Consider the following 21,324-nt stretch of genomic DNA (forward strand, 5'->3'; position numbering starts at 1 on the left):
CTCAGTTGATACCCAACTTGGCCTTAATCTCGGCCTCTTTGGCTTCAATCTTATCCTTCAGATTGTTGTTCTTCTATTGATGGTAGCGACCATGTTAGCTGTTTGGACCAAACCATTCACAAGACAGAAACAACTTGCCTTGTTCTTGGCTGCTTGAGTAGCTTTGGGAGCAGTGGTTTTTACTGCCTTGGCAGCTTTCGTAGCAGCAAGCTTGGTAGCAGCAGGTTGAACCGGTTTAGCAGCAACAGGGCTGACTTTTGCTCCATCGACGGGTGCTGGACTGTTCTTACCATTCCCAGCCGGTACTGTTGAATTTCCGGTTGAATTGCCGCGTCCTCCGCCAGCTGCAGCAAGGGATAAAGTAGCTTGGCCCCAAGCAGTATTAATTGAACCAGTCGATACAAGTGCAGATACACTCAAAGGGCCTGTAGCACCGGCAGGAGGAGTGAACGGAAAGGTCTAAAATAACAAAAGATATTGGTTACTGTTGGTTGAGTGCTAGATGAAACGAAACTCAAAAATGCAGAACTTACAACTGACGAAACTTGATTCAACGCACTATGGGTAACGGTCATACCAGCCCCGACTCCGTTAGTGCACTACGTTGAATCGTTATATCAGTCACAGACGATTTACTTCAACATGTTGTCTACTTTACCATCTTCATGGAAACCCCAGCTGGAACAGAAAGTCCACTAACAAATTTCTTGTTGGCATCTTGAACTCCAAATATTACTCCTCCAACGTTCCCTCCAGAGAGAGTAAGAGTCATGGGCTGACCAGGCGTATATCCTTGAGTGCTGTTTGAAAGAGGTGGAATATCAACGTCAGTTTGTGGCTATAAAAACACATGAATTTTTCTTACCTGGGAGCAATACTCAATGTTAAAGTGTTTTTGTTGCCATGTTTTGACTTGAATTGGTTGGTGGGGTTCGCAGAATCGCACGTAGGCGCCCTAAATAAACAATATTATGATTTGTTTAATGACGATTTGGTTTGTTATATGTTGTCGATTGAAGGAAAACCACATAAAGCAACCATACCCGCTTGGTAAGGCCCATGTTGCACCAGCACAAAGCAGTCCAGTCCACGCTAAGATAATGAATGCCTTCATCGTTTCTTACTTTCTCCCTTTAGATTTGTTGAGTTAGTGGTGGAAGTTGTGAAGTTTTTCATTGAGTTGGTGGTTTGGCGATTGAATTGTGTCGACAACTCTGATTTGTCAACCTTCTAGTCCATCCATGCTTTCTTCATATTAAATGAGAGCATATAAACTGATCTTTATTGTTGTTCCTCATGAAGAAAATTGATGAGGTTTTTCCATTTGCGGCAAGGAAATTTGTAAAACACTGGTATCCCAAGTTTTCATATCTGAGGACTAGTGAACGTGCAGTAAGACCGTACAAGTCCCATGGAAGATCGCTCCAGTCGTCTTTAACTACTCAACCCCACGTAAATAGGACCTTGTATCGACGTGACGTGACGTGCAAGTCTTCACCTGGAATCCAACCCCTTTTCCACCAGTTGACCATAGAAGAGACTCTGAGAACTACTAAAATGGACTCATGATATGGTTGAACATTAGTTGATGTCAATTCGGTTAGTGTCTGAGACAAATCTGCTAGGGCGAGCATTGGATTCACATTTCGACCAGCCGCTGTTGGATTCATGATTAGAGGTTTACGCCAAGCAATGAATATGAATGAGCAGCATAGGCTTGCTTTGTAGTGCTACGTCGTCAGTTCCTGCTTCCGAACAAGCGTTTCGACGAAAACTCCAGCCTTTTATGAAACCAACAAATCTTTGAAGTTTGAAAGCTTAAGGTTTATTGAGTACAGGTTTATTATCCTCTTTCATAACTCCATTAATAAAGCTTTCCACCAAGCAAACAAGACATCAAGATATTTGAGACTTTTGACTACAACCACTCAGTTAATACCCAACTTGGCTTTAACCTCAGCCTCTTCGGCTTCGACTTTAGCTTTAATTTCAGCAGCTTTGGCATTATTCTTAGCCTGGTTTTATTGATTCCAGTATCAATTGTTAGTTTCTATGAATTTCTTGACCGAATTTAAAAGACAAGCCAACTTACATTTGCTTGTTTTGCTGCGGCTTGAGTCGCCTTGGCATTAGCTTGCTTTGTTGCTTGTGTCGCTTGAGCTTTAGCAGCCTTCGTGGCGACGGGGGCCTTTGTTGCGGCAGCCTTGACTTGAGTGGCCTTAGCAGCTTGTGTTGCGGCCTTTACGGGAGGTTGACTTTTGAGAGGAGCAGCAGAGGGGGCGACCTTTGTTCCGTTGCCTGCAGCTCCTCCAGCCACGCCACCAGCCTGAGCAATAGTCATTGATGCTTGTCCCCATGAGCTACCAACAGAGCCAGTTGACACGAGTGCTGAGACGGTCAAGGGACCGAGAACTCCAGCAGGTGGTGTGAATGGTATATTCTAAAGCCAGAAAATGGTGGTTTACTTGTTGAAAGAGTGCAACTCCAAACAATTCAAGCAATAGACCATTTCACTTAAGGGACTTACCATGGTGGCAACTTGGTTCAATGCAGTGTGAGTGATAGTGCTTACCCCACCAATAGCGCACATCTTTGTGGAAGCACCAGCAGGAAGAGCAAGTCCAGCGACGAACTTCTTATTGGCGTCTTGAACTCCAAAAATCAGTCCACCAACATTAGGCCCTGAGAGCGTTAGCATCATTGGTGTTCCAGGTGTGAATGCCTGTGCACTATTAAGAAGGATAAAAGTTTCAGACTTCTGTTGCGGTGTTGTGGGTACAACATCTCAAGTGTGATTTCTTGACGATGGTTTCAACAAAGCACCGGTTTCACTCCATTTTGACTGATTTGAATGATTGAATAAAGTATCGATTGATTTTGTAACTCACTCTGCAGCAATAGTCACTTTTGCAGTGTTGGAGTTTCCGTGCTTGCTCTTAAATCCGTTCGACACCATTGTTGAGTCGCAATAAGGGCTGCCTATTGAAACAAAAGCTTGAAAGTTAAGGCTGTTCGATTATAGTTACTGTAGTAGTGTAATAATACATATTTCGTGACAAGTATGGTGAAATGTCGGTTCAAATGCAAAAAAAAAAAAAAAAAAAAAACATATTTTACCATTGGGGAGAGCCCATGTAGGAACCATGCCAACAGAGAAGAGTCCAGCACACAGAATTAGTATAGATCTCTTCATCGTTTTCGTTAATTGCTGGTTATTTGGGGTTTTCGTGAGTGAGCAGTTATTGAGATGGTATTTTGGAGATGGATAACTTTTAATAGTACTCAATTCACATCTCGATCGGACCAAGTTTCGGTGTCTATGAACGCGTCTAGAAATGCCTTTTCGTGTCGTTTTAATCACGAATCCTTCCATAGTGTCCATTTGCGGCCGTAGAATCCAAAACAATTCAACATGTTTCGCAATTTTTATTGGACGAGCCATTTTGACTCGCTGGTCGCCTCTTTCGAAGGGTTTGTTGATTTGTAGCCTATGAAAAAGTTCTAAAGTGAGTTGTTACTCTTTGAAAGAATGAATTTTCGTTTGGGTGCATGTTCAACTCTAGTGTTTGAAACGAACGCGAACTGGGTCCGCTGGGTCCGTGAGTGCGGTTGTCCACGGACCAGACCTGTGAAGAAGGCGAGTGGACCGGTACCGGACTGGACCGGACTTCTTGCCAAGTCGAGTCCGCTGAGTCCGTGGACTAATGAGCTTAAATCAGAGGTCATAAACGGCCTAAAAAATGAAGAAATCTGCAAGTTTACAAATATCTACGTCATAATTTTCGAGAAGGTGTCTGGCGTTGCCTCCTATAGAACAAAAACACGAACGTCGCCCTATGAACCCGTTTTTTGCACAAGTCAAACACTGCATAGTACCCAGAACGGTAAGCTCCGCATATGAAAGGTTGACGTCCGCTGTTTTTCATACAGAATTTTTAGGAGATGAGGTCGAACGAGGATGTTCCAATGACTGACGTGCAATCCAGTGAAGGAGCACTTCGGATTTCTGCTACTGCTGATTGATTGTGAGGTGGAGCGCGAGTTGGTAGAGTGGGAGTAGAAGTCACGAAATAAATGTTTTGGTCATCTTAATCTCAAATAAAAGTAACAAAATGGGCTGATCCTACTAGCGTATTCTCGGTTGTTCTTTCTTTGCGTCTGTTTCATAACACATAAGCAAAAGTCCACGGACCTAGTGGACTGGTCATGCGTCCGCGGACTCCAAGCGGATCGGACCGGACTCGTTAACAGGTCTGTGGGGACAGACACTATCAACTCCTTTTTGTAAAGTCACACCAATGAGATTTACACAGCGAAGGTCAAGAACCGAACCATAGGCCTTTGAGTGATCTCCACCGTATGTCTCCCCATCCTTCTCTTGTTTGCTTTTCATGCTTTGTCTTGTCCTATTGCAAGGTCGTTCTGTTTAAGTTATGTCATGTTGCGGCAAGCAGTTTTGTCATTGATGGTTGTTGAATAGAGATTAGGCTGACCAAACCTTTAGAGTGAGACAAGAACATCCAGTTTGTAATACCACTAGAATTTATCTTAGTAAAGCTGGCGGAGGCGAGCCCCGAAAACACACTTGCTTTGCTCTTGGTCTACAAATACAAAAATCCTAGTAATTTGCTCTAATTGTTGTGATCGTTGTCCAAAGTGCATTTTTCACACCAACACAATTTATTCTATATGCGCTGCTCTCTTGTCAATACAGCAACTGCAGGCGGAGTACCGTAAATAATGTTTCACAATTCGCGAGAAAATGTCATACCTCTGCTCAACCCTTCAAAGTTCGGAATCACCTGCATAACCTGTATGCTGGTCCTCATTAACGTGCCTCTTTTTAATAGGGATTCCATTCTGACAAGGCACACAGCCAGTTTTATCCGCCCTATATAATAACGAATTGTTAGAGTCAGATGCAAGTCAACAAATGTGTCAGGAAAATACAAACACATACACAGTCGATTGAAATGGGAACGGTGCAGCTGAAGGTGGAATTGCATATCCTGCAGGAAGAGCTGATGATTGAGGTGCAGGTGCGACTGATGGATGTACTTGTGTAGCAACAGGGGCTGATGACTGAGGAGACGGTGCAGGAGATTGAATAGTTTTACCAGCACCAGTAGCAGTAGTACTACTACCTCCTGCTGCACCACTGCTTGATGAAAGCGTCAAACTGGCCGTTCCATAAGGAGTGTGAACAGTTCCAGTGGAGACCAGTGCACTAACAGTTAGTGGGCCGATAGTACCCGCAGGAGGAGTGAATGAAATATCCTGATGTGAAGAAATGAAGATTAAAACTATGATCCTAGAATCACACGAATTCGGCAAAACCAGCAAAAACTTACAAGGGTGGTGAGAGTGTTCAATAAGCCATGAGTAATGGACATTCCGCTACCAGCACCTAGAGCACCGCACTAGTTGAATATGGTTGGTAGGATTCGAAGGTATTTGAATTATCAATCATTGGTTCCACCCTTACCACTTTGAAAGAACCAGTAGTAGGAGCTTTCAATCCACCAACAAAGTTCTTGTTGGCATCCTGAACACCAAAAAGAAGTCCACCAATATTACTACCCGATATTGTTAACGTCATAGCTTGACCAGCCGTAAACGACTGATTGCTACAAAGACATCATTAGCATTTTGTTGTTCAACCGCAAAAATAAGTAGTAGTTTATACGTAGTCGCTATTTTGTAGGTAGCTGTTTGGTCCGCTCCGTGTATGGACTTGAAATTTGGAGTAATTTGGGACGAATCACAGAAAGGTGCACTATATGTACGAGGGGTGCAATGTCTTTTAGTAAGAATGGATGTTTGCGTTGTGCCAAATGCAAAGAAACCATTTGTACACACCCATTTGGTAGACTTGATACTCTGCCACCTAAAAACATGAGACCAAAAATAAAGTGCTTAGTTTGGATCATCTTGGTTACTTCCTTTGCTTGTGCTTGTTGAGTTGACACACCGTTGAAGAGGTCAGCGGTTGGTGTGTGCGGTTGAAGATTGATACGCACACTTGTCATTTTTAGGCATGTCCACCCGAACCTTCTATTGATTGATTTCCTTTCGTCGATATACAAATTGGCAATTGGGTCCATACAGTTGCGGTTTTTTTTGCCACTGTCAATGAAGGTGAGAAATCATACATCCGTAGCGATGTTGATGAGAAAGAAGCCGCTTTCTCCATCGAATTTAATATCCACGAGAGGCCTATCAACGAAGACTGTCATTAGTGCACAGTCCCACACAAAGTTTCACAAGCATAAATGGACGCAGGATTCGATGATGGAGCAACCGCTCTTCTCGAGAGAGAGGAACTTACTATTTGGAGGCTTGGGTTTCCAAGCGCTAAGCTAGCTCAACAATTCCGAAACCAGACCTTGTTCGTTTCGAGTTTGATTGTACAAAAATGCAAGTTCGAACGAGCTTGCCCGCTTGCCACAAAAATGTGTTTTGAAACTGACATTTATCCGACATATGCGGGATCTGAGTATCATAATAGCACTTTGGCTAGCACTGCTTTCCAATTTTCCTTTTGTTTCGAAAAGTTTCATTCAAAGTTGTTGTGACGAAATAATCGAGTATTGTTATATGCGGTCGCTTAGTATCTGAGTACCGAACTTCATTTTCAGACAGTTTTGTACTTATTGAAATTCTCTAATTCATGCAAATTAACTTTCTGTACGAAATACTAGTATTTGAAATTGCATCACAAACTCACAAACTCACCACCCTATATTTCTGCTACAAATTTTCCAGTTTCAATTCAATGAAAGAAAGAACGCCGCAACAAGTTCAAACCAAGTTGAGCTCGCCAAACAGCTATTACTAAATCTGCTTGATGGACCTCCACCTCACAAAATCACCACCCTCTCAAAATTGTGTCGATTTCATTCAAATTTTCTCAACCTACGAGGATCAAAATAGGTAAAAGTATGATTTTCAAGACTGTCTTCGCACTAGCAGCTCTATCGGTGCAAGTGTCCGGCCTTCCGGGAGGTTAGCATCAACAATTCGTCATTTTTGTCGAGACTGGAAACGTTTTCACATGATCACGAAATGTCTAGTTGCTAACTAATCATGATATACAGGTAGCCCATATTGCGACTCTACTCTCATCAGTGGAGCTTTTACAAAGAAGCACGGAACGCAGTCTACTGCCGTTAATTACAAGATCACTGGGAGGTATAAGTTTGATGAGATGCATCACCAAAACAGCGAATTAAACAAAACTTTATATTAGTACGGCTACTTTTACACCAGGCACAGCTATGACTATAACAGTGTCCGGAGACAATATTGGAGGAGCCTTGTTTGGTACGATCGCCTTGGTGATGAGAGGGCTTGTTGGACCTTTAAGATCTTGGCAAATTTAAAACGGAAGTCTAATGCCCTGTTTCTATTGTGAACAGGTGTCAAAGATGCTGCTGGAGCCTTTGTCGCTGGAATGGCTGTTCCAGCTGCTGGTTCATTCAAGATGGTATAGTTTGTTGTTCCCATTTGAGTTACAGTTTATGTGAGTCCTGTACTGTTTTCCGTCATAGTGTTCCAATGGTGGTGCCGGAAGCGCCATGACTGTCACTCATACTGGTCTGAACGCTATGGCCTCAGTGGTAAGCAACCACATTTCCAAAAACAGCGGGGTCAACGTCAATGAAGAATCTCACACTATCCTGATGCTAGGATATTCCATTCACACCTCCTATGGGTGTAGCGGGCCCGTTAACGGTATCTGCGATTGTCACATCCCAAGGTTTAGGGAGTCCATGGAATACCGCAACGATGACACTTAATGGAGCTGGCGCTGCTGCACCGGCAGCTCCAGCTCCAGCTGCAACAACTCCACCACCTCCAGTAGCCCCTCAACCAGCTCCCGCCGCTTCACCACCAGCACCGCCAGCAGTCGCTCCTCCACCAGCTGGCGGTGGACCGGTCGCTCCAGCAATTTACTCACCTGATCCCAACGGCAACAAACTCACCGGTAACGCTCCAGGTATGTGAAATCTCTCTTTGTGTGATATAATTGGGCTCGTACATTTGCTTGATGCCCATACAAAGCAACTGATCCCATACTGCCCATCCATGCTTTGCACTCATTGGCTATGATCATCAGTTCCCGCGGCAATTGCTTCTCCGGAGCCCGGTCCACCTGCTGCCGTACCAGATCCTGCTGGAAAAGTTGCTACTCCACTAGCAACATGTCCTGTTGGGTAAGTGAGGCAAGAGTTTGAGGTTGTGGCTTCGAATCGTCGAATGCTAAAACTGAAACAATAGAATGGTGATGGCCTGTAAGCCTGATCAACCAGCTAAAGCTGTGGCCACAGCTCAAGCCAAAGCTCAGGCGACTACTGCCGTCAAGGTAACAACACAATTGGCATAGTGGGATTGCTGAATTCCCCATATTGAAAGTTGAATTCCACTATTAGAACAAGCAGCAAAACAAGTTGGATGCTATCAAAGCAAAGGTTGAAGCAGAAGAGGTGAATCATTGTCATGTTTGTGCCTCTAGTACTTTCACTAGCCACAAGGCCAAAACTCTAACATATACCTATTTTTGAATATGTAGGCCGAGCTTAAGGCCAAATTGGGCAAAAATAACCGCCGATCCAGGCATTAAAATCTGTGTGGTTTCTTGTTTCTCAGCCACACGAAATGATAATTTTGTCTTGTCAATACTTGAATGAAATCAATAAATGCTCAACCTTATCTTACACGCACCGATCAGCATCCGTCGTCAATGTTACCCACGCACAAGAACCGACAAAAAAGTCCTTGCGAGAAATGTGTTATATTTGCACAAACCATATCAATACATAAGCAAGAGGGAATAATTTCGCACAGACAGAGGTTTTTCGTTTGACTCAATAATATGAGGGCGCACCCCTTGGTACAAGAATGCCATATTAATAAAAATATATCAGTGACAATGTCCACATTCAAGTAATTGATACCTGAACGCCAAGGCAAAATTGATAATGGCCAACACTGCAATAGGAAGAGCAATCAAGGGGAGAGTAAACCATGGGACTTCATGTAAAGCTAGTTAAGTTGAGTGGGCGTGAGCAATCTTCGTTGACAAAACGCACGAAGGCTTCTTTTTTTGCTGTACCTTGACAGACAGCCCAAACGATAAGCAATCCCAAGAGTACCCATTGAATTGCAATGACACCCTAGTGATAGCAGTTTGTGGTCAACTGACTAAGCAGTACTAATACGTTAAGGTGGATACTTACGCCTGAAGCACCATGACCAGCCATTGTAACCAAAGTGAGAGTCAGGAGGATCAATGTACCATCACGAGCACCACGCGTGAAGTTTGCAGAACGAGAACCCTATAGCAGATGTCAACAAGAAGAGGAGTGAGTGAATTTATGATGATTAGTATGTATCAGCAGAAAAAAAGCGATGACCTATCCAATAACAGGCTTTTTCCGAAAAGCTTAACTAAAGACTGCTCTTACCAGTCCAGGCGAATCTTCATTCATTCCTCCACGTTCTGAGAAGCGTTGGAGAAGAGGTGCCACGAATAATCCAACTAGAACAATAAGAGCGAACGGTCAAGAACACATCTCGATCTGAGTGTGTTTAGTAGCCACACCAAGCGAGAGACACGTACCAACCCAGAGGATAAACAGAATGTACACAGTGACCCTTTGATATACATGAAAACATGATAACTCATTCGATGCAGTGCTTGGCGATGCGTTGATCACTCACCATAGACTTTCAATCCCACCATCAAATTGCTGAGTTCCAATTGTTCCACCACCTCCTCCTCCTATTGGTGGTGTTGGAACAGGTGTAGCCATAATTGATTTTGGATTCGGTGTTGTTCTTGCTTTTGAATGACTTGAGTTAAGTGTACTTCTGTGGTGAGTGGTGTGGGTGAATACAAAGTGTGACGACTCGTCCGTTCGCTCTACTATACATTAACAGAAAACGACGCAGTACTCACCTGGTGTATCCAATGTAGCTGTTTGCTCTTTCTTTTTGAGACAGGAACCTGAATGTTTTTGTTTCGATGTGTGTTTGTGTAGTCAAGTTTGAGGCTTGTAGGAAAGAGAGGAGCAGACACGAGAACAAAGCAAGGGATTGCAGGAGAAGGTAGCACTAAGCCGATGGGTGTCATTCGAGTAGTCGTGTCCTGGAATGATGTAAAACATTTGACGTTGAAGGACTGCAACCCACTGCCAGAATCCTCGTTCAACGGAAACAGTTCAAATCACAGTACAAGACATTCAAAAGAAGCTCGGATCAGCATCTCTGAACGTGTAGTTTCACAATGCGGTTCGTGTCGTCACTAAAAATATCCATACTTCAGTCTTTGGAAAAGTGCAATGTTGACAAGGTCTAGTAAGCGTGAGTCCGCGGTCTATTGTGATGTATCAAGTGCTTGGTCACGACAAATACCATCATTTTGAACATTCTTGTCAGTTGAAACACTCTTGCACTGCTTGGATTGTAACACTTTGACGAGATTTTTGCACTTGTGTGAGTTGTTGCAAATGTCTTGAATTGAAACCCCAACAAAGCATAATCCCAACACGGATCTCGATTCCAAACCCACTTTCGTCCAAGTCTCCAATAATCTTGGCGTCCAATCAGAAACATTGTTTACAATTCTTGTCTTCAACCTCGACCAAGTACTCTGTGACTGTTTAAAAAAAGTCCCAACTCCAATGGCAACCAGAAGCAAGTCTCAATAAGTCCTAGCTACAAAACCTAGCACTTCCCGCCGTCCAAAACGTTGTTGTGCTGCGGTCGTCAAGGTCTTCAAAACCTCAACCACACTTCCCTCCCATTCATTTCCCCAAAAACTCATACTATGACAGACATGATTGCAATGGATCAAGCCATGGACAGTGGACTCATGCACCACTCCAAGAAGCATGGATGCTCCTTTGGATGTGGCAAGTCGTTCGCAAAGAAGGGAGACCTTACGCGGTAAGTCCCTCCATAGATCACACCAAACGTGATTAAACGGGCTTGGTTTGTGGCGAGCGGTCGAACTAACAACACCCCATTATACCACTAGACATGAACGGATCCATTCAGGAACTCGGCCATATTCTTGTGAGGAGTGTGGAAAGTCCTTTGTCCAGGTTCGTGTCCTAAAATGAAATCTTGGATCTGCATTAAAAAAATGCCGCGCTCCTTTTTTTGAGGGCAATCAGACTGATCTAACGGTTTAAATGGAAATCTCTATTAGAAAGCTGCGCTGAAAACTCATGAGAGAACTCATACCGGTGAGAATTCTTTGTCCTTTGTGTGTTGTTTGTTGTGTTTGGGACGGAGCATATTCATTGTCCCAACACACGCAAAAACACGAATACGAGCCAGGCTATCCTGTCAATTACTTAACATACTACATTTGGTAGGCGAGAAACCCTTCAAATGCCCCTACTGCATCAAGAGATTTAGCGATCCAAGCCAGTTTAGTCGACATCGAAAAACACACTCAAAGGACGACGAGAGAGACGATAGTGAAGAGCAGGATGATCACCAATACGATCTCCAACCTGAATCATCTCAGCAAGAAGAACTATCATCGCTACCATCACCATTAGAACGTAAACCATCTGCATCACCCGAAACAATGGAGCGACCAACAAAACAACGCAAAATAATGATGGCTCCTTCACAACCAATTCGAACATCCGATCCACCCAGAATGTCTACGCCAAAGAATCTGACTCCGGTATCACAGCACCAGCCACCACTACCAAAGATTATGATTCCAATCATCAAACCACGTACTATTCACGTCTCGCCACCGCCAATCATCATCAAACGAGGTATGTCTTGTAAACTGTGGCCTCTATGTACTTTTTTTGGCTGACATTGCTTTAATATCAATAGAAGAACGATCGAGCTGGAAGGAAGCCCTGATTGACCAATGGCTCGACGAACCTATCGTACCAGCTAGCAAATCACCCGAAGAATCAGTAGATCATTTCGACTTTTCTGCAGACGACAAGAGCGATGATGACTCTTCAGATGATGGAACGTTTGAAACTATTATTAATCTTACAAGGAGGATACGTCAAAGAAACGCGCTGCTGGAAAAACTGCATAGTCGTTCCCCCTAAAAGACAACAACACACACGACGAAACAATACTACTGAAAACCAGGGAGAGGAGAAGCCGCTTCTTTGCCCTTCTTAGAACGTAAAAACAGCCTGAAACGTATCTTTATTTTTTCTGTTAACTTATATACGCAACTCGGTATTTAAATCCACACAACCAACGAAACTCATGGAAGTTAATTTATGAACATAGAAAAGCACTTGTAAAGTCACGCACTCTATACATCTATCCTTCATGCATCTACACGTGTTTAAGTCTGTCTTTTCTCACACCGTTTTTGTTCAAAACGCAAGTGACAGCTACAAAACTTCCAGACAACGCCAAGAACAAGAAGCCATGCCCAACACTCCCGTTGATTATCCTTCGCTCTTCCATCCTTCCAGTGCCGACATCTGCTATCCTCCTTGGTAAGATTACCTCCCTTTTCCTATGCTGTCTTCGCCTGCCTTAACACCAATAACCAATCATAAGTGGTGGCTCTTTGAATGGCGCTGGAGCAGACCGTCGATTTATCAAGTACGTCTACCTCTTTCCGCAACGTCTTACTTATACCGTACGGCTAACACTCCCCCAACATCAACTAGTGGGATGACTGAAGGCAAACCCTTCCGTACAATATTCCTTCAATCTGACAGTGAAAACCTGATTTTATCTTGATTTCACAGGAGCATGGGTCGCAACATACATCCCCTTCATCATCTTTGTCGCAATCCTGCTCTTTGCTCCAGTCTGGGACCGTCTCGCAACTCGTCGTACTCCTCATGCTTATGAAGGTGCGCCTCCTGCTCCATCCTCCACTCAGGTACCTCCACAAAAACAGCAACCAGAAATGACTGAACCAGGCACATCAGACCGTATCGTCTCTGCACCACAAGCTGCTACCGAAGGAGGTGAATACGCGGGTATGACACCATCAGCAGGCCAAGTCACTCCTGAATCTGAGTCTTGGGGTACACGCATAGCTGATTTCGCTGGTGCTGCTCGTGGTATGTGATCACTGGGTTTACGCATCGCGCGAAAAAAAGATGCCAAATTTCTTACAATGTACTTTATTAGATGCTACATTGATCTTGTTGACTATTACTGTCGTAAGCCCTTCTAAACACACCCATCTGCGATTCACCCTTTCATTCCATCATGGCATACAAGAAACACAAACACACAAACCTACATGCAATAGGCAAACATGGCAGGCTACGGCCTCACAGCACGACCACTTACACTTCTCTGGGTTACATTTGGGATCTTGATGGTGTGGCTGGTCTGTCAATTCCTGCCATACAAGCTACGCTGGATGATTGATTCTGGATTGATGCTAATCGTGGCTGTATTGAGTATTATTGCTATTGGTTTGGCGTGGCGAAATGCTCCAAGTTATGGTGGATTGCCATTCCAAGTATGCAGACGGTGTTTTTGGAAAAGGATGAAAGATCAGTAATAACGTTTCGTGTTTTTATTAGGGTCATATACTTGCGAACGACTTTTGATATCTTTGGAAAACGGAAACCAACCATTCTTTTTGTCATTATAGGATGAAGTGTCGTATATCTTTGGGGTGCTCCTCTCTGTCTTTTGGTCTCGCTTCATATGTTGCAAAATATTATCGTGGTGCAGATAGCTAGAATAAATTTATATCCCAAATACCAAAATCAACTTACAAACAGTTATGCTCTGATAGTGGTTTATATAACAAGAATAACAAGAAGCGTTACGATTATTAAAGAACAGCAAAGACTGCTCGAATAGATATAGAGTGAGTAGTAAAATAAAAACATTATGACCTGTGTTTACGAGATAGGGATAGATGGTTTCCTTATACGTTTAAGATCAGGTGCAGAGTCTCGTCTCCCCGTACTACCCATAATTCGTGGCGGCGATGTAGGACTTAATGGATTCGCCGTTGGCATAGCATCATTCTCCACCGCAAAGCTACTACCCTTCAAACTCTCCATTGATTTTTTACGCTGAAGCTGCATTTTACCAATTAGCGAAGCGGCCGTCAGCACTCTCCTCAATGCCCTCCTTGCGTGATTCAAATCCATCTTGGACCCATCTTCGGACTGCTCCCATTTCGTAGACAAGTCTGGCAAGTCAGAGTCTGTAGACCTTTGATCACCTTCTGATCGATCCAATAAGGCTTCACTAGATGATGATATATGCAAGTCGTCGATGCTTCCTGTTGGTGATGTTGGTGATTGTTGAGATGATGATTGGGTACTGCTGGCCATATCAATCGCGGAATCAAGCTTCCTTGTGAGGATTGAGGGACGGAGAGTACGGGCTCGTACACGAGCGGCGGATACGTGTGCGAGGAGCCAGCTATGGAGCATGGCCTGTTTGGCTTTGGGGCGTTTACTTGGGTCGAGTTGTAGTAGAGATATTACGAATTCTTGAGCTGTTAGATGGATTGCGATCAGCGCCTAATCAGGTAGTGTTTCATAAAAACAGAAAAAACAAGCAGACCTTCTTGAGAGACGTTGTCCCAATACGGACTCTCAAACTTGAATTCGGCTTTGCAAACTGCTTTCAGCAATTGAGATTGGTCCTCACACGCATGAAATGGATGGAATCCACACAATAGAGTATATGTTATTATGCCAACACTCCATATATCAGCAGGTTTGTTGTGGCCTGTTCGTTCAATGACTTCAGGAGCTATTGACGAGACAAGGTCCGTCAGTAAAAGAACCTCTACTTTGGCATCTCCATTCATGATTCTGGTACAAACAATTACCTGCATATCCTGGTGAGCCGACCATTGTCTGAAGCATAGTTTGGTCATCTACTATATTCGAGACTCCAAAGTCGGCAATCACAATTGGTGAATCATCAGTCTTGTCACGATATAACACATTCTCGGGTTTGAGATCTCGATGCACTATGTTGTGCTCGTGTATATAGTTCAATGCATCAAGTAAGCTATAGGCTATCTTGGCTGCATCCATCTCGGTAAACTTTCCCTTTTCACTGATACGCTGAAACAGTTCTCCACCTGATGCATATTCAAAGATCAAAAAGTACTTGTCCTTTGTCTCAAACCATTCCTACGGGCAAGTAGAAGTATCAGAATAGGCCATTTGAGAGATTGCTTGCGTTCCATATATGCATTCGACACGAAAGTGGTTGACACGTGTCTCGCCACCAGCCTGTCTCATAATGACGACAACCTCTCTTTTGAGCCAAAGTCCAATTTCAATCACTGTTTACCTTTAATTTGATGACATTCGGATGATCTAGCCCCGTCAGGATTTCCAGCTCTCTATGCACCATTCGGTTTAGAGCCATATTTCTCTCCAAGGGCTTCTTCATCAGAGTCTTCATAGCAAAGTTCTCTCCCGTTGGAAGATACACGCACAAACTCACAGTTCCAAATGTGCCTTGCCCTACGAAAGGCAGGGTTAGTCTCTGAGCTCCAACTACAAACTCCAACATTTGATGTTGATGTGGGAGGATTTCAACACCAAAGAAGGACAAGTCAGCGAGCTACATACCAAGTTTTCGTAGGATCTTATACTAGAGAAGTGATCAGAGTGTCGATGGTTAGTTCAATCGTCACAAAATGTCACTAATATATGTCGCCCAAATTTGCAACCAACCTCATTTAAGCGATTAGCACTTGCTGGCTGTGGTTCAATGAACGCTGATCTAATACGTCGTAACATTGCTGCACGATTCAGATTCTCTGCCGGCGGAAGTGTTTGTATCTCTCTCCCTCTGTCTTGCGATCTGCGAGCAGTGATGCAATTCGAAGAACATCCTGGTTAAGGCTGAGTCAATCAGTGACGAATTTAACCATCCAAAATTTAACAGGTGCAAAGCGGACGTGTGATTTACGCATCGCATCAACGTGGAATTGCTTCGGAAACACGGTTTTGCAGATTCCTAGCTTCCTTAGATCAGAATATATTTCGGTAACAGACACGGGAAAATTAATCAGGAATACCAAAAAAGTGCAATCGAAACAACTAAAAGACCAAACTATTACAAGTGAGAGCTTTTCATCGCTGGTGGTGCTGCCACGAACGTTTCAGGGCAGAATGTGCTATAGATCCAAGTTATGTGATGTTAGTTCACCATCCGAAACCTCTTCGTTTCGTTATTCAATTCAAACCAATAATCAGATCCACATGCATGTACTCACCCATGGAAGCCATATGGTATATGATGACGCAATCGAATCACTGCGATAGGCCCCTTGTCAACATGCTTGGCATCCAGCAAACAGAAATCAGTTCGATGCTCCTTCACCACATACACCTGCACAATGACAAACCCATCGTCTTCGTCTCCTTCAGTAGCACTCTTCTCGCCTCCCCTCGGACAAAAGTACGGCTCTCCGATAACTCCATGTGCATGCCATACTTGTCGAGCCTTCTTTTCCGAGTCGTACTTCACCAGATCCACGAATGGTAGTGGATTTGCTGGATCAGTAGACGACATCATATAGACGAAGCGACCACCTTGTCCGTGTCGGTATGGGTGTACGGAGGGAAATTCAGAATTGGAAGAGTCGCCTACTGATTGAGTGCATGTGTTTGTTTTCATGTCCAGAGAGAACTCGTGGAGTAGGCCTGGCTGGACTGTTGCATTGGCAAGCCTAATCGAGTATAGATAAGCTCAAAGGAATAAAATTATCCGGCGTCCACTACATTGTATGACTTGACACATACCACAATCCCTTCTCATACTCCATAGTAAACTTTTCACCAAGACAAACAGCATTGAATGTAATCTTCTTCACTTCAGAAGATGATTTGGCATTCGATGGCTCTTCCATTGCATTTCCAAAGTGGTAGATATGGAACCTTCCAGTGTCCAATTGCTGAATTTTCCCTGTAGCATCTCGCGGTATACAGACGTAGCGAGATGGAAGTTCCGGATAGTGTTTCATGTAATCACCAGGTCCTGTGATGTCAAATAATCGAGTCAGACAACCCATGGAGAGGAGAAAACTCCGGCAGGAAATGGGTCCCTATAACATACCACCAGCTCCCACAGCAATAGCGTAGAACTGGGCAGCTGTCATTTTTACGAATGGTGTCATGTGTATGATGTAGAACTAAAATATGTTTGATATTGAGCTGGCAGAGTTGTGATTCAGCTTATAGGGTCCAATACTTACGTTTGGAGTCAACACGAAATCATGAGCATAGTTCAATCCTGGAATGTTGAGCATCTAAACCATGGGAAAAGTTCAGATTCCGAAAGTTTGCTCCAAACATCCATAACGTACTCGAGAGGAAACACACTTCCAGTCTCGGTCATATTCATTCAACTGCACTGCTGGCGGTCTGGCCTTCATTCCAGCGACACCTGGCATTTCAGGTTTAAGAGAGAGGGTGACAATGACGTCCTTTTTGGCATCATAGCGGTAGTGCGCCGCGAAAGAGCGCAGAGGCAGCGTGCCGTTCAAGTCATCTGGAATAAAGCGGTGAGAAATCACAGAGCTTGGGGAAAGTGAGATCAAGATCTGGTTACCCGGTCCCAATGTCTCGAGCGTGTAGGGGTCAATGGAATGAGGCAGCATGGTCTCATACGCTGACAGAAGTTTGCCTCCAAAGTAGAACACATTCGTGTTTGATGGATCACGGCTAAAAAAAAGATTAGTAGATTGTCTTGATGAGAGGAACAAAACTTACAAGGGTCCAATCTGCGGCTTCTTGCCAGTAACAGTAGAAGACAGGAGCTTCAAACTGTTTCCCACAACAGAATCATTTCGCGAACCCATTTGTCCGGGAAACAAGAATTGGCGATGGTATTGTTCTTGTTGGTGTTGCCTGTCGATAGGTGTCATGTTCAGAGATGCCAAAACAAACGACCAAATCACAAGTTCATCCGTACCAAGTATTGACGAATTTGGACCTGAAATGGACTCGTCCATCGACGAATGTCAGAGCCGCGAGCATGCCGTCGCCATCAATGGGATGCTTCAACTTGAAGCCATAGACGTCAGCGAGACCTGGTCCGTTACGAAAGAAGGTACCAGTAAACTAGAATATGAATAAGAATGATGCATCAGATAATGGCTCTTAAACACAAAATCACATCTTGAAACAAATTGATCACGTTCAATCAATAATCAATGTCACGCAAAGGATCTGATACATGCCTCTTTTGGTATTTTGCCAACAATGTCCAGTTCTGGTATCCAATACTCTTGGGATTCTTTACTATTCTCCCATCCTCGACGTGCTGAATGAGATAATTGGGTTTGCGTGAGTCGTGGATTTAAAGAGCAAGGAAATGGGATCTTTTGACTAGTTACCTGCTTGTTCATACTCGGCACGGGACCTGAAACCTGTTGGAGTAGTCATATCCAAGAAGAAAATGGTCGCCTCTCTTGTTATGTTGCTGTGGTCGCGTGTGAATCTGTGTGGAGATCTGTTGTGTGTTTTGTAGTCATTCATGGGAAGTGCAAGATGCAACCCTGGGCAACAACAAACCAGATCATCTAACTTTGTACCTTGTACCTTGAGCCCTTTCCTCTTTGATCTTTTCACGTACGTGTTGGATGACATCCCGCCAGCATTATTTCACGTGGAAGGAGCATTCGATCACTCCCTGCTTGACTATTAGTTTCTCGTCTCGATATAGTATCTATGTACCACCTCCTGCTGTACAGGACTGTGCTACTTAGCACGAAGCTCTCCTGCCTGACACATAATTTATTGTCAACTAAAATACAACTTGACTATGTGAACGAGATATTGGTAAACGTCTATGTTCCAAGGGCAATCAGTTTGCCAAACGCACTGGCAAAGTCCGCAGTGAAGACCTAAGAGATGTGATTATCAAAAATCATACTCCATCAAAAGAAACAAAACCTACTTACATTGTTATCGTTGGCATACTTTTGCACTTGCTTATTAAATATCGGATCCGTCGTTAGCGCAATATCGGTCGGCAGCATCATAAGCTGTCCCGTCGGATCTTGATACTGCATCTTCGTCACAGTGGCATTGGGAACATTGGGTGTCCACTTGATATTCACCAGATTCGTGAAGAACAGATTGTTCATTTTGGTTGGAGTCGCAGTCCATGCGCCAACATATCCAGAGTTACCACTATGTGCTCGACCAAGCGAATGTGCTCCTATTAAGGCAACCATTTCGGCATCTGTGAAGTTCATGCGGCCGAAAATGGTCCGGATGTGAGTTGCACCGAGTTCAGCATTTGGCAGACGGTTTAATGGCGGTACTATTGCGGGGTTTGCTGCTACTTGTTGGGGTGTGACATCGATGCTTCCATGGTATGACTGGACCTCCTATCATAAAAGATCGTCGGGTTACAATACGTTCATAGCATGAGACAGCATGAAGTACTTATGGGTGTATCGCACCCATCTGTTGAATAGACACTACCCCAGCTAGTGTCCATAGGTCACCGCGAGAAATCCACGGATTTTTGGCTCTTACGGGTTCCAGAAACGCCCTTGCTGCCGGGAGGCCATTGTTGTGTGGGTCTGACGCTTCCGGTTGGAACCTCACTATAAATACATACATCAATCAATCAGAAGGTATTGGAGGTTGAGACGCTTTGCCACACTCACTGGTAGCGCCATTTGAACCTCCATTTTTCATCACAGGATCAAAAGATCCACTTGTATGCCACTAAAGTGAGGAATAAATAGTCAAACCATCAGGATCATCTGCTCCGTCGTTTGCAATCTCGACAAAAATTCTTACAGCCAGACGAACAAATATTGGTCCAAGACTACCATCATCCCATGCTTCATTGTTTAGAATCTATGTTGAGGAGTGTGTCAACACCTGCTACTCAACGAACAATGAATTCGTATACTTACAGCGGCAATGTCAGCTCTAACTGCATCATAATTTCCAGCAGGACCGGTCGATTGAGGAGCCGGACCGGAACTGGCAGGCGCAGGAGCTGGTTTAGGTTTGCCGCAACACGGTTCGGGCGCAGGCTTCCCAACGCCAGCTGCTCCTCCAGCGTTTATTGTCATCACAGCTGTACTCCAAGGGGTACCAAGACCTTGCGAAACCACTATAGCTGAGACCGTTAAAGCACCAAGTGTACCCGCTGGAGGCGTAAAAGCAATATCCTGATGTGTAAACCAGTTGGTCAAAAAGATTTTTGTATCAATTTGAACAGACGAGGTTAACATACTATTTTTGCCAGAGTATTCAATGCCGAATGAGTAATCGTCATTCCACTCCCGACACCTCCATTCACACACTAAGAATAAAAAAGTAAAGTTACTAGCTTTTACAGGTCTCAAATGTATCCAACTCACATACAGATTTAAAAGTGCCGATTGTTGGTACCGCCATACCACTAACAAAGTTCCCATCGGCGTCCCTCACACCTAGATTGAAATTCGTTATAAAACAAAGTATTTACGTAGTCTAAATTGACATCGTCACTCGGGATCCAACACTGTTCACGCGACAAATAACATACCAATTAGAACACCACCAATATTAGCATTACTTGCACCAGACAATGATAAGGTCATAACTTGACCAGTGGCATAGCTCGGAGCACTGCTTGTAAGTTGATACTGCACGGCAGCAGATTTAGCTCCGTGAAATGTGGTGAAGACATTCAAGACGGGAGCATTCGAGAGCGTGGGGTCACAATACGGAGCACCTTAGGCAGCGAGAAATACGATGATTGAGTATTATAAAGATGAAAAATTTCGTATCGTCAATAACTCGAAACAGTTGCAAAAGCTCCAAATGAAACGATGATGTTTTTTAATCATGATTGCATGTCGACTCACCAGTAGGAAGGCCGTTTATGGAAGATACCAGTGCTAGGATAGTGAGAAATCTTGGAAGCATCCTTTAACGTCAAGTTGGCCTGCAATTGATGAAAAATTGCTTCGTTGGGTTGTAAATCGCTTATGCGTCCCGTATCGCCTATAGAGCCACCCACTAAAAATTTACATCCACAAATCATAAAAATACAGAACTGCAAAACTCTCTGAGCTGTTGGTTCTCTTCTCATCTTCCTCTCCCTGTTGCTTGACATGTGGAATGTGAAAAAGTCTCAATCAACGAGTGAGTTTTCTGATGGCAGTGTGCGCTTTTTTGGTTGTCGATCACAACGAGACTTGCTGGCTTTGAGTGCTTGTTAGAATATATATACAATCCAAATCAACATTAGAGTGTCTCTGCCTAGTGTCCAGACTCATCAGGATGTAATGACTGGTTTCATTATACAACTGAACAAACACAACTGATGTGTTGAGATAGCTTTGTCTAG

The 21,324-nt window shown here is 43.8% G+C and overlaps 6 protein-coding genes across 6 annotated transcripts; 1 reads left to right on the top strand and 5 right to left on the bottom strand.

Annotated features, from left to right (window-relative positions):
• Position 1: 1 nt before the first annotated feature.
• SmJEL517_g06163 (uncharacterized protein) lies at positions 2-1,114 on the bottom strand (the record flags this gene model as incomplete). Its single annotated transcript, XM_031172089.1, has 6 exons — positions 2-73; positions 121-459; positions 534-599; positions 659-800; positions 866-955; positions 1,044-1,114. 6 exons carry the CDS (start codon positions 1,112-1,114, stop codon positions 2-4), a joined length of 780 nt encoding a protein of 259 aa, XP_031021932.1.
• Positions 1,115-4,785: 3,671 nt separating this feature from the next.
• On the bottom strand, positions 4,786-5,599 carry SmJEL517_g06164 (uncharacterized protein; the record flags this gene model as incomplete). Its single annotated transcript, XM_031172090.1, has 4 exons — positions 4,786-4,891; positions 4,961-5,277; positions 5,352-5,420; positions 5,486-5,599. The coding sequence occupies 4 exons, from the start codon at positions 5,597-5,599 to the stop codon at positions 4,786-4,788; spliced, it is 606 nt and encodes a 201-aa protein (XP_031021937.1).
• A 1,342-nt stretch (positions 5,600-6,941) lies between these two features.
• SmJEL517_g06165 (uncharacterized protein) lies at positions 6,942-8,623 on the top strand (the record flags this gene model as incomplete). The annotated part of the gene is made up of 10 exons (XM_031172091.1): positions 6,942-7,005; positions 7,098-7,191; positions 7,250-7,323; positions 7,419-7,486; positions 7,551-7,619; positions 7,690-7,999; positions 8,120-8,216; positions 8,281-8,365; positions 8,433-8,486; positions 8,573-8,623. The coding sequence occupies 10 exons, from the start codon at positions 6,942-6,944 to the stop codon at positions 8,621-8,623; spliced, it is 966 nt and encodes a 321-aa protein (XP_031021938.1).
• A 5,257-nt stretch (positions 8,624-13,880) lies between these two features.
• SmJEL517_g06166 (uncharacterized protein) lies at positions 13,881-15,755 on the bottom strand (the record flags this gene model as incomplete). Its single annotated transcript, XM_031172092.1, has 6 exons — positions 13,881-14,488; positions 14,557-14,748; positions 14,828-15,137; positions 15,301-15,476; positions 15,585-15,606; positions 15,690-15,755. 6 exons carry the CDS (start codon positions 15,753-15,755, stop codon positions 13,881-13,883), a joined length of 1,374 nt encoding a protein of 457 aa, XP_031021935.1.
• Positions 15,756-16,074: 319 nt separating this feature from the next.
• SmJEL517_g06167 (uncharacterized protein) lies at positions 16,075-18,407 on the bottom strand (the record flags this gene model as incomplete). Its single annotated transcript, XM_031172093.1, has 11 exons — positions 16,075-16,135; positions 16,235-16,690; positions 16,764-16,998; positions 17,077-17,152; positions 17,216-17,269; positions 17,327-17,511; positions 17,572-17,684; positions 17,733-17,870; positions 17,935-18,083; positions 18,224-18,285; positions 18,359-18,407. 11 exons carry the CDS (start codon positions 18,405-18,407, stop codon positions 16,075-16,077), a joined length of 1,578 nt encoding a protein of 525 aa, XP_031021936.1.
• A 404-nt stretch (positions 18,408-18,811) lies between these two features.
• On the bottom strand, positions 18,812-20,900 carry SmJEL517_g06168 (uncharacterized protein; the record flags this gene model as incomplete). The annotated part of the gene is made up of 10 exons (XM_031172094.1): positions 18,812-18,868; positions 18,926-19,357; positions 19,455-19,579; positions 19,643-19,703; positions 19,779-19,838; positions 19,898-20,158; positions 20,224-20,292; positions 20,355-20,422; positions 20,518-20,706; positions 20,840-20,900. The coding sequence occupies 10 exons, from the start codon at positions 20,898-20,900 to the stop codon at positions 18,812-18,814; spliced, it is 1,383 nt and encodes a 460-aa protein (XP_031021939.1).
• Positions 20,901-21,324: the final 424 nt, after the last annotated feature.

This window comes from Synchytrium microbalum (genome assembly GCF_006535985.1).
Source record: "Synchytrium microbalum strain JEL517 chromosome Unknown SmJEL517_scf0084, whole genome shotgun sequence".
Lineage (NCBI taxonomy): Eukaryota > Fungi > Chytridiomycota > Chytridiomycetes > Synchytriales > Synchytriaceae > Synchytrium > Synchytrium microbalum.